The sequence below is a fragment of the Vicia villosa genome, linkage group LG4, assembly GCF_029867415.1.
Source record: "Vicia villosa cultivar HV-30 ecotype Madison, WI linkage group LG4, Vvil1.0, whole genome shotgun sequence".
Classification (NCBI taxonomy): Eukaryota; Viridiplantae; Streptophyta; class Magnoliopsida; order Fabales; family Fabaceae; genus Vicia; species Vicia villosa.
In genome coordinates, this window is record NC_081183.1 from 180818956 (window position 1) to 180836962 (window position 18007).

The following is an 18007-nucleotide window of genomic DNA, read 5'->3' on the forward strand; positions in this document are numbered from 1 at the left end:
ATTAATTAAAATTTTCCCCTCCCCTGCTCTCCCTCCATTTACTTCGAACCAAACACACCCTAAAGAGATAGTGAGATTTGATGCACCCTTAAGTTGGCAATGAAACCAGAATAAATATGTCATTTTACATTTTTGCCTTTAATTTTTAGCACATAACTTAATATAATTTGAACAAGTTAAATTCGGACAAAATACTAGTTTCAAAAATTAGCACATAAATTCAAAAAATTCAGACAGCCTAATTAACTCTCCCATCCCCTCTTAAATTACACTTAATATTTACTCCCTCTGTTCCAAAATAAGTGTTTTTTAGCCATAAAAAATTGTCTCACAATAATAGTCTATTTACTTTCTCAATGTAAGTAATCTTGTTTAAAGCGGACTTCGAGAAAGCCTATGATTCGGTGGACTGGAATTTCTTATTAACAGTAGTGGAGAATATGGGATTTCACGAGAAGTGGCAGAGGTGGATATCAGAATGTCTAAGGACAGCATCAGTTTCAGTGCTCGTTAATGGAAGCCCTACCAAGGAATTCAAGATGGGTCGTGGGTTGAGACAAGGAGACCCGCTAGCTCCATTCCTATTCTTAATAGTAGCTGAAGGCTTTAGTCAATTAATGAAGAAAGCTGTGGATACAGGGAGATTCTTTGGATACAAATTCGACGGCGGCGAAAAACGATTCTTTCATCTACAATACGCAGATGATACTATGATCATTAGTGAGAAAAGATGGTCTAATATTCGAACGCTAAAGGCGATACTGCTGCTGTTTGAAACAATGTCCGGGCTAAAAGTAAATTTTCAAAAAAGTTCAATAACAGGGATTAATGTATCACAAGACTGGATTATAGAGGCGGCAAACATTTTACATTGTAAGGTAGGAGCAGTCCCATTCACGTATCTCGGGCTTCCAATTGGGGCAAATCCTAATCGAAAAGATACTTGGAAGCAAGTGATAAACACTGTGAGGTCAAGGCTGAGCAGGTGGAAGAACAAAAATCTATCTATCGGTGGTCGGGTCGTCTTATTAAAATTTGTTCTGTCTGCTGTCCCGGTTTACTATCTTTCCTTTTTCAAGGCTCCTTCAGGTATTATTTCAAAACTCGAGTCTATTTTTTCTCAGTTTCTTTGGGGGGGCAGCGAGGAAGAGAGGAAAATTTCTTGGGTGAAATGGGAGCTGGTGTGCCGACCAATCGAAAAGGGAGGCCTGGGGATTAGAAACCTTAGGCAGTTCAATTCCGCTCTTTTAGGTAAATAGGAGTGGAAAACGGTAAATGAGAGGAAAGGGATATGGTTTAATGCACTAGTTAACAGTTATGGCATGAGTAATGGGTGTGGTGTCGTTTTTTTTATCTCCCCGTTTCACTTGGGAGGACGGCACGCTAGACCCTTCACGCGAAATTTGGAAGGAGAATGCGCCCGTGGTGGGAGGAATTTTGTTTCAGTTCTTCCTACGATATCACACGAACTTTCTTATTGTCCTACGAGTAGGAAAGGGAAAAAAAGATCTCAACTAAACCCTAAGAGTTTGCTAAGTGTGGGGATTTCACCTAGACTAGAAATTCTGGAGTCCGGGGGGTCGGTTATACATAGGGAAGTGTTTAAACACCCTACATATCTGTAGTACTCTACAGGAACCTTCTCTGTGTCATTGTGATTGTGTTTATTGCTAATGATTGGGAAAGTTTCTCCTTTGTATTAGGAGAGAGATTTGAATTGATTAAAGAAAGACAGACAGACAGACAAACTGACTATTTTTGGTATTTTATTAGCTCGCTGAGATTCCTTGTGAACCTCATGCCTACATATCCCTAGTGGAAGTCAGAGCTTAATGTAGTTCGGGGAACTAACTAGGGAAATTAATTGTTTTTGGGTGCCTTGCTTGAAGCTCAAGGTTGAAGCTTTGAATTAAATCTCTGTTTACAGTAAAGAGGCATGAAATCATCTTTACAGAGAGGTATTTGTACTATTCTACCACAAACATTTTGAAAGAGTGACAGAATAACTGGATTCATTTCATTAAGAGAGTGACCTTACTTGTGTGTTTGCAAGTATGCTAGTATCTCTTGAATGAAAGAAAGATGCTCGTCCAAATTAGGGAAAATGTACAAGTCTGGGGATGTGCCAGAGCATGTCTTTCAGAGTCCTAAATGGGAGACTTTGATTGAAATTGAAATTGAAATTAAAATTTTGAAATGGTTGTTTGATTGAATGTGGTAGAGTAGTAAAAATATCTCTCTATAGAGATAAGCTATGTCTATCTACTGTATAAAAGATTTGACTTTATCTGGCTTGCATGAGGCCCAAGCTTGAGGCTTTTTAATTGGTTTATTGACTTATTGAAATGATAACTCTACTGAGGAGAATTTAAACTAAGGAGTTTTTGGTGTTCTGTACAAAGCCCAGAATTGAGGCTGACTCTAGCTAGGGAAAACATTATTTTCTGCCTTGTACAAAGCCCAAGGTTGTGGCTGACTCTTAAATAAACTGAGTATGGATGACTCTATGGGGAAAAGATCCTAGGTGTTAGGAATCTTTGACACATGAAAATATGGTTTAATATGCCTTGTACAAAGCCCAAGGTTGTGGCTACTGAATGATGAAGAACTCATTGGGGAGACTCTATTATCTGCCTTGTACAATGCCCAAGGTTGAGGCTGACTCTTGATAGGGGAGTTTTATTATTTGGTGCCTTGTATGAAGCCCAAGGTTGAGGCTAACTATTTTTGTTAGTTTTGACTCTACTGGAGAGTTTATTTGTTAAAAGACTGTTTTTCTTTGGAAGCTAACCCTTTCCAGGGATTTTGACTCAGCTGGAGAAAATTGTTTGTTAAAAGACTGATTTTATTATGTTTTTGGAGACTGACCCTTTCCAGGGATTTTGACTCTTTTGGGGAAATTATCTCCTAAGAGAATGAATCTTTGGATTTGAAGGACTGATTTTCGAGGCTAACCCTTTCCAGGGGTTTTTGTTGAAATGATGGAATATGTTGGAGGCTAACCCTTTCCAGGGGTTTTGACTTTTTATTGACTGAAGTTGGAGGCTAACCCTTTCCAGGGGTTTTTATTAAAATGATGGCAGAAAGATTATCTAGTGGAGACTTCTTGTTTAAAGCCCAAGATGAAGGCTGACTCTTGCTGAGGATAAACAAACATGGATCCTAGACTCTGCTAAGGAAGATTGATGAAGATAAGGGTGACAGAGACTGTCCATGTCTCTCATTCCAAAAATGTACTCAATATGAAATTGAGACAAACTTAGCTTGTTAAAAGTCTGGTTTAAATTGGAAGAAACTCACCAGGATAGGCTAAAAGGTGACTAAAGACCTGTTCCTATGTTTATAAGAAACCTGATGGGTCCTTGTATACAAGCTCAAGAGGAAGCTGGAAATGCTTTTAAGAAGCCAGTGGTTCCTTGTACAAAGCCCAAGAGGAGGCTAATCGAGGGTCCTTGTTATAGCACAAGAGAAAGCTATGTAGTTTTGAACTTATTTTGGCTCTAAGCAAATGGGTAAGAGGTTTCACCGAGAATAATTCCTCTTTGGGTGGATGTGTCCTATTTTTTTGGATTCTAAAGTTTTTGCCAAGATGTTTCACCGGGAATAATTCATCTTGGGGGTTTGAACTACAGATCTCTAATTAGGAAAGAGCCTTCACCGGGAAGACATTCTCAATCCTAGGCCATATTCCTATAATATATATATATATATATATATATATATATATATATATATATATATATAGTTTAACTATCCTAGGGTTTGCACTCAAACGTAGTCCTAAACAAATATATGCACAGTTTATATTTGACAGTAATTTAAACAAAGACTGTAAATTGAAAGCTTGTAAAGCCTAACCTGGATGGAGTGGAGCCTTTGAAGAAATATGTACAAAGCCCACCAGTAATTTTTATTGTTTTGATAACAGTTGAATATTTATGATAAACAGTTAAGGGTTTTGAAAACAGAAGAAGTGAAGATGGACAAAGGTCACATAGGTATCTGAAGAGTTTCACCGGGAATAATGCCCTTCAAATACCAGAAGAATGTTTTGAAAACAGAAAGAAGATTTTGAAAATACAGTTTTTTTGAAAACAAACTATGAAAAGAAAGAAGGTGTTGGGTCTTACACTCTATTAGAGGCCCACTTGAAAATGATTTACTGTTTATGAGAAACAGTTGAAAATGATTGAAATGATATATAAGGTTTTGTTGTTTGAAAACCCTTAATCATTTGTCTGATCGGAGATTGAAAACAGTTTTTGCAAATTGACAAAAGTCAACTTAATTAAGGCAAAGATGAAATCTATACCTAATTAAGACCTAAATAATTAGGGTTTTATCATAAAATTATTCACAAAGTAATTAGGTTAAAACAAAATGAAAATATATATTTTAAAGTATTTAAGAAAACATTTAAAACATACTATTTTAAACCTAATAAAAATATTTGGAATAAATAATGTTTTTTATGATTTTTTTGATTATTCACAAAATAGATATATTAAATAACAAGTGTGTGAAAAATGAAGTGAAAATGATTTAATTTGATAGGTTAATTAATTGTGTGAAGTTGTGAGAAAAGTGAAGGAAATAAGTGATAAAAAATAATGTTTTGTCACCTAGAGGGATTGAACTAACGCCCTCCAAGTCACTAACCCAAAATAACACCACTGGGCCAACGCGCGCTTGGTGTTATTGTCACACATCCAGTTCATTATATTTTCAAACAAGTGGTAAATCATGGAAAAATAAAAGAAACAAAAAGTCTGGGGCAAGGGGGATTCGAACCCCAGACTTGAGGCATGAGGAGACTAAGAGCGCATGTGTGGCCACCGGGGCAAGTTATTCAGTCGTTTATGAAACACCTATCATTAAATATAAAATAAACTCTACCCTGAGATTTGAAATTTGCGCGCCACCACCATTGTCATCTTCTTCCTCAAGCTCCAACGATTTGAATTTCTGAACTCTCTCAATTCTCAACCATTTGCAACGATATAAAGACCAAACTTGCTCTAAATTCACTCACGATTCTAGATATGTAACTATTATGAATTTATATTAACTATATCTACTGAATTATCTAAAATACGTGAAGAACCCTAAAATTTGGAATTCAAATTAAATGACTATACTGAAGCATAAATGACTGATGATAGAGGGTTTTTAATCCTCTTATGATGCTGAATAGAATGGTGTTGAGTTTTAGCCAGAAAGATACACGGATCAAAGAGATGGAGTTGAGAAACATACCTCTAAAAATGAAGGTCGTGAGGATGTTAGAGAGCACCTGGGATTGTATGAATGATCCCAAAAGCTTCCTTGTGACTCAGTGATGCTAACTGAATGCTTATTGTGACTTCAATTCTCCTGAATTGCTCTATGGACCTCCCTTGATTTGAGCTTCAAGTGGACATGGAGAGTGATGAATCTTGAGTTACAGATGAGCTGCAGCCATCTGAACAGCTTCACTATGACCAGAGGAACGTGTCTGGATGCTTGGCTTTGTTGGAAACCTCCTGAATTGCTCTATGGACCTCCAACTGCAACAGCTCCAAAGTGAGAGCAACAATGGCGTTCCTCCACTTACAGAAGTGATCCAGGTGCTTGGATCACCTCAAATGAACCCCTTTGAGATGTTAGAATGCTTACTTTCCAAAGATAAGCTTTGGTTTGAAGAAAACGATTCTTCTTGCCAAAGAACTTTGAAAAACCATAAGCATGAGAAGAGAAAGAGAAAGCAAGGAATATGGTTGCTTTGGTGTGTTTTTCTACTAAGGTATGCTCTCCTATTTATAGGCAAATGATTCAGTACTGATTGAGAGAGTGAGCTTGCTTAGTGAAGTGAATTTGGTTTCTTAGCCATGAAGAAATTTCAAAGAATATCCAAGTGTGATCATTGCATTTTCGAGCCAGCTCCCTATCCATTGATTCTATCTGATCTTAGGGAACATTTCAGATACAAAGTGAGCTCTAATTGGTTGGTGAGAAGATTCCTTGGGTGATTCATCAATTTGCCATAAATTCTCAAATGTAATCATTACATAATCACATGTTCTTGTTTTAGGAATCTTCCTCAATTATCATGGCATGGTGAAAATGAATGCATGGCATGTTTTCAGATGTGTTATGGGTCGTGTAGCATCCATAATTGAGGTCATGTGCACAAAATTGCAAAGTTCAAAAATGATGGATGACCTATAATTTCACTTCATGAGGCCAACTTTGAACAAGCATAACTCCTAGCTCAAAATGAATTTGGAGAAGGTTGAACACAATTTGGAAAGCCCTAAACATCTAATTCAAATCATTAGTTTGGAGTTTCTTCAGAATCCTTTGGCAAATTTGTGAAAAATGAGGCCAAAGTTGGAAGAAAACTAGGTTAAAACACTTAGAAATTTTTTTAAGTGTTTATGACCTAAAACTCCAAAATTTCCAAAACTCTTAAATGATTGATCTTTTGAAAAAAGTTCCTATGTAAGATGTTGTTTTATTTTGCAAGATCTACAACTTTCATGTTGGAAGTTTTTTGAGTTGTGTAGGTGAAATTTTGAGTTCCCATAATGCCCTCAAAAACCCTAATTCCCGACTTTTTGCTCCTTGGTGAATCTTTTTGAATTTCTTTGGTAAAATGACTTTAATATCCATATATTGATGATATTTATCCTTGAAAGTCATGGTTTGACCAAAAATCTTAAAAGTCAAAGGTGATCCCATACAGTTGACTTTTTCCAGATAAGGTGAGATTTTGGAATTTTGTGTAGAATCAAGATCTTCTCCTCAAATGAGTGATGTAAATGGATTATATTGAGGTAGTAGAGGTTCTTGAATCATGTCTTGAGTTTTGGATCCATGCCCTGATTAAAAGTCAACTATCCTGGTGAATTAGGTCAAAAACCCTAATTGTCGACCATATGAAGATAATGACTGTAGACTTTGAATTGAGGTGTGATGTCCAGTGGATCTTGTCATATGAGCTATTTGAAGATGATTGATGTCTTTGAATGATCCCCTAGGGCTTTTTAGGGTTTCCCAAAGGTGATCCCTGATTTTAGTCCTTGATAGGCTAAAAAGAACCTAGTCTGGTGACCTGAGTAAACCTGTACTCAGATGACTGGGTGTCTAATCAATCATAGGTGAAAAAAATAAAACTCTTGAGTCTTATGATTGTATTAGAGACTAATTCTTCTATTGATTGATCCTTTGCCTGAGCTTTCTTGTCTTTGAACATCCTTGATTGAATGCCAGGCTGCTCTGGGTACTTGGTTTGACTTGATGAAAATCCTGAAGATATGTCATCTTAGGGGGGTCAAAATTAGGGTATGACAATGGGGTCATAAGTCCGAGTCTTAATGGTGCGTCAATATGGTGGATAGATATATGTAATTTGGATATAGGTGGGTGGGTATCAGCTAGGGAATATTCGGTGAAAGAGGTGTACAAAAGCTTGGAGGTAGAAGATCAACAAGCGCGTAGCCTACCATGGTGCAAAATATGGAATAAGGCTATACCATCAAAAGTATCGTGCATGGTGTGGAGAGTGTTACAAAATAGAATCCCTACCAAAGACAATTTATTCAAAAGGGGAGTGTTAACAAATAGCCAAATGGGCTGTGTCGGGGAGTGCGGGAGAGAGGAATCGGTATCTCATATCTTTTTTGAGTGTCCTAAACTTGCAGGTATGTGGAAGTTGTTGTGCAACTGGATAGGAGTGGTTTCAAACTTTCAAAATGCAGGATGGCAACATCTTGAACAATTCGAAGGACTCCTTGGATCACAAAGAAATTTAACCATGAAAATGAGAGTGATATGGGCAGCAGGCGTGTGGTGCATTTGGAGAGGCAGGAATAACAAAGTGTTTCGGGGCGAGGAAATTCAAATGCAAAAGCTGGTTGAAGAGGCGAAGATTTGGAGATGGCTCAAACTTAAATCAAATTCTATAGCCGACGATATAGTCGCGTGGTGTAATAATCCTAAGGCGTGTATCGGGATTCTTGATGGTTGAGAAACTGGGTCTGGGCAGAGTTGGAGTGGGCCTTATCATTGGGCGTCGATCGCGGATATGCAGTAGTTTGTCTAATCTCATCAGATCGATTTATGCAGGTCAGCTCCAGTATAGCAGTCTGAATTCTGACAAGGTAGCTTTTGGTGTTCTGTAATGGTTATTGTCATACGGCATAGTTTTGGTTTCAATTGGTGAGTCAAGTGGTGCTGGTGCGTTTTCGGTTAGTCTATTATGGTGGTTGATGAGGCCTCTTGTTTTGTTCTGCGGCGCGGTTGGTGGAACTAAGCAAGATGTGATTTCAACTGTATACTGGCTTTTCTGGTCCGTAGTCGAGCGCTTAGGCGGTTGCCAAGGTCGCAGTCTGGTGAGAGCTGCCTAGGAATTCATTCGCTCTTTGAGGATTATGCTACTGCTGTTTCGGTGTCGGACTGATATAGGGGAATGTATTTTCTGTATTTTATTCATCCTCCGTAAGTGAGGGGAGTTTATTGTTAGTATCTTTTTCAGGCTCAGGCTTTTAGTATCAGTTATGTAATTTCTGGTTTAGGAGTTTGGGTACTTTGCTGTCAAGAACAATTGTGCTCTGGCCTTGATTGTATGTGGCATATCTTGTGCCTTTTATTTCAGTTTAATGTTATTTTGCTATTTCAAAAAAAAACTAACTCTTACCAACTTTATCATTTATCTACACTCTTTTTAAGTCATGACAATATATAACAATCAATAATAATTAATAGTAATTTTGTAAAAATGATATCTTTATTAACTCAATCATTACTTTTCTTAATCTATATATAACAATCTTAAATGACATTTATTTTAACATTTATTTTGAGTCAGAGGGAGTATAAGAAAAAAATGGAGTTTGCAATGCTCTTCATGCTAAGATGTGTGGCATGTACCTAGGGTTGAATATGACTTATAAGAAGCACATTTCTCATCTCATTGTACAAACTACAAAGCGACTCGAGGATTTGGTATACAAGGTTATAGGTAATTGCAAGTGTAGTAGGATGATTTCTACTTTAGTGTGGGACATTTGAAACTTGTTGGCTTTGGATTGGAGGGAAAACAATCGTTGTTCTGATTGACTAACAAATTTTATCCTCAAATTTTATCCTCTCTGAAGTTATATTTCTAAATTGTGCTTATGCAGAAACTCCTTTTAGAACGCTTCATAAAGTGCTTTTTGATAATATCTCCTAAACTTATGTCTAGGAATGTCCTTTAACATATTTGATGTCATAAAATATTCTTTAAATAATATTGATAGACTCGTACACTATTTCTTTTGAATGAATTGAATATTCTTTTAATTGATATCTCCATCTCAAATTAGATTTATTTTGTCAATTTTTCTTAAGTTATTTATCCCATTAGAATATTAGTGCTAGTAAATGTAAGAGATATAAGTAGTTAAATTCGAATAGTATGCAAAGTTACTACTTGAATAATATAGAACTCATCAATTACACTGTACTTATATGATTGAGATAAGAGATACTAAATGTGTCTAAATGTATGTAGAAGTTTTTTACACTTTTAGTGCTAGTTATTAAACTTACCCTCGAGAAGTGCTTTAGTGTCACCCAACTAATGGCAGATTAAATATAACTACAATTTCACCTCAGTTTGATCCATCTGGATATTACTGGAACTCAATCACCTTTTGTGATGATGGAAACACAGGCCATGAGAAGTGTTCCCTGAGCTCCAACAGCAATAATATAGTATACACTAGAAAGTAGTACCTGATACATATAGTCAGATTAGAAAACTTATCAGCAAAAAACAAAAATTCTCTCTAGAGATATTGATCTTCAGTCACATTTTCTGAATTATGCATGGCTCCAACTAAAAACAAAGACTAATAATCAAGTCACAACCTCTGTAAGGCCACTGGAACTTCTTAATTTAACTCCAGTTGCTGGCCACCTCCTTCGATAAATATCCAAAATGTTGTCAACAAGGAGCTATTTTCTGTATAAAGAACTCCATTAAGTTTTCATATGCTATTGCTGGTTAGACAACAGTTAATCAGTTCAGTGACTATTGTTGTGAAGCCTGCTAATAACATAGGGAGGAACAACAGACATTTTTATACAAAACCCTCTGATTCTCTCCACCCTGAATAAATGTGTTGAATGGATTCCCATGTGTTTCGAACCATCCACAACTGCCTCCCTGCAGGTACTGAGACCTCAAATCTCTCATCTTACATCTGTCTTTTTCTCAATATCCTCTATCAAACAGTTTGCACTTGAGACGGCATCTTTTGATGAACTTCTAAGCTTATCAACTTCTTTGGGGTCCTTCAGCAAATCAGAAAATGCTTTGGCTTTTTGAATTATAGATTTCCTACGTGCATATGCATCCTCTCTGACTTCACCGTATGTATTGGGCAAGTTGGAAGAATGTGGAACAGACGACATCATGTGGCAAAGTTTTCGAGCCATTTCAGTCATACCTTGTTTCTTTAGTTCAACATTCAATTTTTGAAATGTAAGATATTGCGGAACTATACCTCTTCTAATCATGCTCTCGAATTCTGCAAAAGCCTCTTCCAACCTATGCATTTTGCATAGCAAATGAGTTAACATGGTACTCGTAGCCAAGTCCATGTCATGTCCTTTATGCCTCATTTCCTTGCTAACTTGAACTGCCAACTCTAACTTCTCCTCTTCGCATAACATCTTCAACACAAGATGGTAAGTTAGACGATCCGGGCTATGTCCAGATTCAATCATCTTGGTATACAGGTTCATCCCTTCATCAACTTTTCCACATCTTGAAAAGTACCTAAAAAAGTAATTATAGGTAGTGGGGATTGGAAGGAAACCTCTACTTATCATCTTTTTTAGAATCTTACTAGCACCGTCAAGATCTCCGGCCTTACAAAAACCCTTCACCAGAGAATTGTAAGTTGAGAGAGTAGGACCTATTTTCAAAATATGAAAACGCTCAATCATACCCAAAGCCTCTTTAAATCTCCCATCTTCTGTCAATGCATCGATTATGGGGTTATATACAATTGCATTTGGTTCAACTCCCTCTTTGGTCATTTCACCAATCATCTCAAGCGCCTTTTCAACACGGCGCAGCCGACAATATCCTTCCACAAGGGTACCATATGTCACAACACTCGGTCTCACATTCTCCTTCTTCATCTCTTCCCAAAGTCTCTCAGCATGTTTGAGTTTCCTTGCTCGAAACCATCCATTTAACAATATGTTATAAATCCGAATTGAAGGAACCCAACCCAGGTCTGTCTCCTTTCTCCTAAAGAAATACTCTGAAGCTTTCCTAACTGACCCTTTTTTGCAAAGTGAATCAATCAATATCCCAAATAAACTCATTTCTGATCCTGAATCCACAATTGACTTCTTATCTTTTGCAAACTCAAATGTCCTAATAGCTGCCTTGTGCATACCTACAAAAAAGGAGAATAATTGGCAAAACTACACTATCACTTGCTATTAACAAAACTCAAATTAATTATTGAACGGTTTGAAAATTCTAAAATTGCATGGTTTTAGCACCCTACCGTAAACAATGACTTGTTTTGTTATTTTTGAGGCGAAAACAAAATATTCTCATAATTTAATGTTACATCAATACTGTAAGCCTCGTTTGGAGAAACAGCCTCATTAAACGCTTATAATATAAGTGCTTATATATAAACTATTTCTATAACAAAATATAAAATAAAGTCAAATTGTTCGTATTAACTATAAACCATGTTCAAAAGGGTGAAAAATGGGCATCCTCGCCCTGATTAGGCCTGTCCAGCAAAGTAACGGGGAGGGACGGGGATATTTGAGGGTGCAAGCCTACAACTTTGGTCCGTCCAGCAAAAAATGAGGACGGGCGGAGCGGGCATACTGGCCTTGCACCCCTAAAGGCGAAAAATTATTAAAAATTGTGTTAATGCAAATGCTCGCAAAAAAAAAAATGGGACGGACATATTAGAAGTTGCAGGCATAAAACTTTAACTCGTCCTGCCAAAATATGCAGGCAAAACAGGCATGTCCAGCAGGCTAAACCCGTTTTGCCACCCCTATTCACAATCTATTTTGAAGAGCTTAATAAGCTGAAAGCAATTTATGGACTTTGCATAAGTTTTTTTTATAAGCTCTAACAAACAATCTCAAAAGTTTTTATGTCAATAAATAAGCTCAAATAATATGATACAAACCGATACTAACTCAAAAATATTCACATACCACAGTTAATAATTGATTTCCATTGACAAATCCAAACATCTATAAACTCACTTTTTGTATGAACCTTTATATGATTAGCTTATTTGAGTTTATTAACTAACCTATGCAATTAGGAAGAGCTTATAAAAATAGCTCTTGATATATCCATAAGCATTTTTAAGCTTATTTTTCATAAGCTCTCCAAGATAGCTTACAAAACCTCAAATTCATGTAAAATCTCAAATTCATGTAAAATCAAAGTACGCAAACTCTAAACCCTAATTCAAATACACACTTCAATTTGGGCAATAAAAATCCTAAATTGAAAACCGAAACCAAAAAAAGGTTTATACTTTACACTACCTGCCCGAGCGTAGCGTCGAATCATGATAGTAAATGTACCAACAGAAACCAATTTCTCATCTTCTCCACCGTCTCTATCAATGCGATCAAGAACAAGATTCCAAGCGGAGTCAAACTCCCTCATTTTCGCAAGAGCATTAACCACTGAGTCAAATAAATCTGAATCGGGTCTGAAGCCGGGTTGATTCTGAATTATAGATTTCCTACGTGCATGTGCATCATCTCTGACTTCACCATATGTATTTGGCAAGTTGGAAGAATGTGGAACAGACGACATCATGTGGCAAAGTTTTCGAGCCATTTCAGTCATACATTGTTTCTTTAGTTCAACATTCAATTTTTGAAATGAAAGATACTGCGGAACTATACCTCTTCTAATCATGCTCTCGAATTCTGCAAAAGCCTCTTCCAACCTATGCATTTTGCATAGCAAATGAGTTAACATGGTACTCGTAGCCAAGTCCATGTCATGTCCTTTATGCCTCATTTCCTTGCTAACTTGAACTGCCAACCCTAACTTCTCCTCTTCGCATAACATCTTCAACACAAGATGGTAAGTTAGACGATCCGGGCTATGTCCAGATTCAATCATCTTGGTATACAGGTTCATCCCTTCATCAACTTTTCCACATCTTGAAAAGTACCTAAAAAAGTAATTATAGGTAGTGGGGATTGGAAGGAAACCTCTACTTATCATCTTTTTTAGAATCTTACTAGCACCTTCAAGATCTCCTGCCTTACAAAATCCCTTCACCAGAGAATTGTAAGTTGAGATAGTAGGACCTATTTTCAAAATATGAAAACGCTCAAACATACCCAAAGCCTCTTTAAATCTCCCATCTTCTGCCAATGCATCGATTATGGGGTTATATACAATTGCATTTGGTTCAACTCCCTCTTTGGTCATTTCACCAATCATCTCAAGCGCCTTTTCAACACGGCGCAGCCGACAATATCCTTCCACAAGGGTACCGTATGTCACAACACTCGGTCTCACATTCTCCTTCTTCATCTCTTCCCAAAGTCTCTCAGCATGCTTGAGCTTCCTTGCTCGAAACCATCCATTTAACAATATGTTATAAATCCGAATGAAGGAACCCAATCCAGGTCTGTCTCCTTTCTCCTAAAGAAATACTCTGAAGCTTCCCTAACAGACCCTTCTTTGCAAAGTGAATCAATCAATATCCCAAATAAACTCATTTCTGATTCTGAATCCAAAATTGAATTCTTATCTTTTGCAAACTCAAACGTCCTAATAGCAGCCTTGTGCATACCTACAAAAAAGAAAGAGAATCATTGGCAAAACTACACTATCAGTTGCTATAAACAAAACTAAAATTAATTATTGAACTGTTTGAAAATTCTAAAATTGCATGGTTGTGTCAACCAACTGTAAACAATGGCTTGTTTTGTTGTTTTTGAGGCGAAAACAAAATTATTCTCGTAATTTAATGTTAAATCAATACTGTAAGCCTTGTTTGGATAAACAGCCTCATTAAACACTTATATAAACTATTTCTACAACAAAATATAAAATAAAGTCAAATTGTTTTCGTATCAACTATAAATCGTGTTCACAAGGGGGAAAACGGGCATCCCCGCCCCGCAAAAGCCTGCAAAGTAACGGGGAAGGGCGGAGATATTTGAGGGTGCGGCTCTAAGACGTGGGCCTGCCCCGCGAAAAAATGAGGACGGGGTGGAGCGGGCATGCGGACCTTGCACCCCTAAAGGCCAAAAATTGACAAATAGTGGCACTATAGCAATGTTGCATAGAGGAATTTGAACAACCCACTATTTTCGCAATCCACAATTGACAACACCAGTGATCTCCTCCATGCTGTCTATGCGACATGAAACCAAAGAATGCCAGTGGCATTTAGGGAAAGGACTAGCTAGAAATATGAAATAAAATGGAAACATATCATTTAAGCAACAATCATACGCTAAATATATGAAACATATTATAACAAAATATATTAGCATTTACTCACTTTTGCCTCATTGTGACAATGGCGGCAATCAAAAATCTCATTGCAACAGGGGGCCCTGATTCGACATCTTCTCCTGTAGTGTTGGCATCTGCAAATGAAGTATAACTTTATATATAAAACGAGAGCAAGAAATTCAATAATTTGAAGAGTAGAAATGAGCATGTAAGCAAGAAATTACCCATGTTCCATATATCCTTTATCTTGTAAATCATTTGTGTTTATAGATTGACTTGATTCTTCTCCGGGCAAGGATTCTGGATTTGAATTTGGAGGATAGACATCTTCTGTCATAGGTTTGGTGTCATTGCATTCAAAGTGCAAAGGCTCAGAGTGCAACACTGCCACCTCACCCATGATACAAGCTCTCCTCAAATAAGAGTATCAACTATATCTAGAAATAGGCAGTAAGCTTAATGACCTGCAAGTAGGAACATATTAGAGTGATTATAGTTAGCATAGAGCTACTCTTGTAAAACTGCCAGCTGTAGCTTATCTGTTAGTGACTGCCAGCTGTAGGTTATCTGTAAGGTGACCTGCTATAACAGGTCACACTAGGTGCTACTATAAATGCATCTTGTAAAGCTTTGTTGTAACTAACTTTTCACACAATGAAAAACAGTTACACTGTTATGAAGAGTTCAGTCTCTAGTTTCAATATGGTATCAGATTAGCTTCGTTCGTTCCATGGCATCTTCGTCTTCATCGGGATCGCCTCACTCTTCCGCTAACGTCGTTTCTCCGCCGTCTTCTCCGGTAGCCATGTCTACTTCCGACGATCTTCGTCGTTTTCAATTTTCGCTCAAAATCGCACACAAATTGGATGAAAAGAACTTTCATCTGTGGCGACAACAAGTAGAACCCTACATCAACGCGCACAACCTCACGGATCTGGTGGTTTGCACTCGGATTCCTCCTCAATTTCTCACCGACGACGACCGTCGCACCGGTAGATCAACGCTGACTACTCATTTTGGCTTCAGAAAGATCAACTTCTTCTTTCATGGCTTCAATCGACTCTTTCGAGTGAGATCCTCTCTCGTGTTCTTGGATGCACTCATTCGCATCAGCTTTGGGATCGTCTCTTCAATTACTTTCAGCGTCAAACACGTGCTCGAGTTCGTCAGCTTCGTGTTGAATTACGTGCCCTAACTCTTGATAATCAATCTATTTCTGATTATCTTCTTCGCATTCGTACGATTGTGGATGCCTTGGCTTCAATTGGAGATCCTGTGCCAAGTACTCACCACATTGATGTGATCCTTGAAGGTCTTCCTAGTGATTATGCTTCTGTTGTGTCTGTAGTTGAAAGTAAGTTTGGAGAAATGGATCTGGATGAAGTAGAGATTCTCTTACTTGCACATGAACTCAGACTCAACAAATTTAAGAAGCAATCAACACCTGATCTTGTTTCTCTCAATTTGACTCATGCTCCACAACAGACTCCTCCTACTGAAGCTACCACTGGTGATAGTACTGAGTCCTCCCCTGCTTCTCATGCTCCTCAGAACACTGAGCCTGATTACTCCACCTTTAGAGGTGGCAGATCAAATAGAGGTCGTGGTGGCAGAGGAAGAGGTGGTAGACACTCTAATGTTCAGTGTCAAGTGTGCTCTAAGGTTGGTCACTCTGCTCTCAATTGCTGGCACAGGTACAATCAGCAGTTTCAGCCTTCCACCTACAGTGGTGCTCCCTACACAGCTACACCTTGGCATCAACCTCAAGTTGCCTTTACTCAAGTCCCTGCTCATGTCTGGACTAATCCTAAAACTTCTAAAGGCATATTTAGTCACCCCATCAAGCCAGGTAAACACCAAATGCATTGTTGATTTCTTGTAAACTTCTGCAGACCAATTGTAATCAGCAACACAAAATTGTATTATGTAGCTCCAATCACCACTACTCCAAGAGAGGAACACATCAAAAAAGTGTATACAAAAGAATTCCATATATTTCGAGGTAGCACTGGGGTTCTTCACAGCTTCTAGCAATAACTACAATTAGCATTGAACGATCACTTGATTCCTTGAAGAACTCACATAACCAAATCCAAATATAGTGGAGCCAACCAATAGAAACTTCGACCTATTTTGAAAGCAATAAATCACTCAATCAAATGCATCTAAGATAATAAAATATAGTATTTGTGTTGATTTTGTTATCTACAAAGGGCTGACCTACCTTAAAATGATGTTCAACATTGATTCCTCCAAAACCGAAACTTACCAAAACCAAATATATAATTTCCTCCATATCATGTGCACCATGATAAATTCCTTGGGGACACTTATAACACTTTTCTTATTAATAACTAAGTCACTTGAAAGCGAACTATGTTCACTAACAAATTGAACATTCATACTACTTAGGTTAAAATATCCTTATCTCATAGAAGGTTTGCAGCAGGGTAGGTTTGCAGCAGGGTTGTTTTCCAACGTAGACAAAAAGACGGTTGCTAATACAAGAGAGTGATTGTATGCAAGCCAAACTAGCTTCAAAGCCATTCTTTTTGGTTCATCAAAATTCTGCCACCATTAGAACTCAAACCTTCTCTTCTTTGAACATTCACTTATACAGTCAACAACTTTCTCTCATCCAACACAGTTGGACAGAGTGGACTAACCATAAATTAAAAATTGTCTTTACATTTGAAATGGTGTGAAGTAGACTGAAAATCTAATAAATAGACAGAAAAAGTTATTACAACAAAAGTATATGAGCTACAAAGAAAGAACTCAACATAGCAACCAAACAAACTCAAATATCTCTTATTAAAAGCAAAAAGCTTGATACATAACATGGAGTTGATCATAACATTAATAACTAATAATGATCATATTATTTTAATTAACACTTAAATATTAGAACTTAAACTCATTCAATTTTGGCTCTTAGAGTTTGAGTCTCTAGAAGCATAGTACTTAGCTATAAACTCAGAAGCCTTCCTATCTATATCAGGATCTCCAATCCAAGTACCTTTGTCTTCATCACTAATAAAAACCCTATTTTCTCTTCCACTTTCTTCCAACTTATCATAAGTGGTTCTACTAGAAAAACACCACTTAAACAATGTTGTAACTGAATTTGAAGGTGATTTCTTAGCTCCCCCCATGTTTAGTGTGGACTCTTGGTATTAGTTACTAACTAAACACTCTATTTAAGCTCTCTTATAAGCTATAATGCTCACAACAAACTCTATTTAAGCTCTCTTTAATGCATTAAACACTCTACTTAAGCTCTATTTATAGTTTTCATTTACTAAACACAAATAGCAAGCAAAGTGATATGTAGACATTTTAGTTGAAACATTTAAAAAGAAAATAAGCCAAAACAAGGCAATTAAACATCCATATTTTAAAATAGATTTTCATTTCTCAAAATGGAGTGATTTTGATTATGAAGATTTTAGTTGAATGAAAAGCAAAAACAGCAAAAACAGCAAATAA

At 37.1% G+C, this 18007-nt stretch overlaps 1 protein-coding gene and 1 pseudogene across 1 annotated transcript; one reads left to right on the forward strand and one right to left on the reverse strand.

Annotated features, from left to right (window-relative positions):
• The first annotated feature begins 440 nt into the window (after positions 1 to 440).
• On the forward strand, positions 441 to 8008 carry LOC131598440 (uncharacterized). Its single transcript, XM_058871040.1, has 2 exons — positions 441 to 1089; positions 7683 to 8008. The coding sequence occupies exons 1-2, from the start codon at positions 441 to 443 to the stop codon at positions 8006 to 8008; spliced, it is 975 nt and encodes a 324-aa protein (XP_058727023.1).
• An 825-nt stretch (positions 8009 to 8833) lies between these two features.
• The window catches only part of LOC131596226 (pentatricopeptide repeat-containing protein At5g11310, mitochondrial-like), a 94798-nt pseudogene continuing 85624 nt past the window's right edge, over positions 8834 to 18007 (reverse strand).

Coding starts and splice junctions, on each gene's coding strand:
- LOC131598440 (XM_058871040.1), top strand. CDS start 441: ATGGGATTTCACGAGAAGTGGCAGAGGTGGATATCAGAATGTCTAAGG. Junction 1,090..7,682: donor CTTTTTCAAGGCTCCTTCAG/GTATTATTTCAA, acceptor CTAAACTTGCAG/GTATGTGGAAGTTGTTGTGC.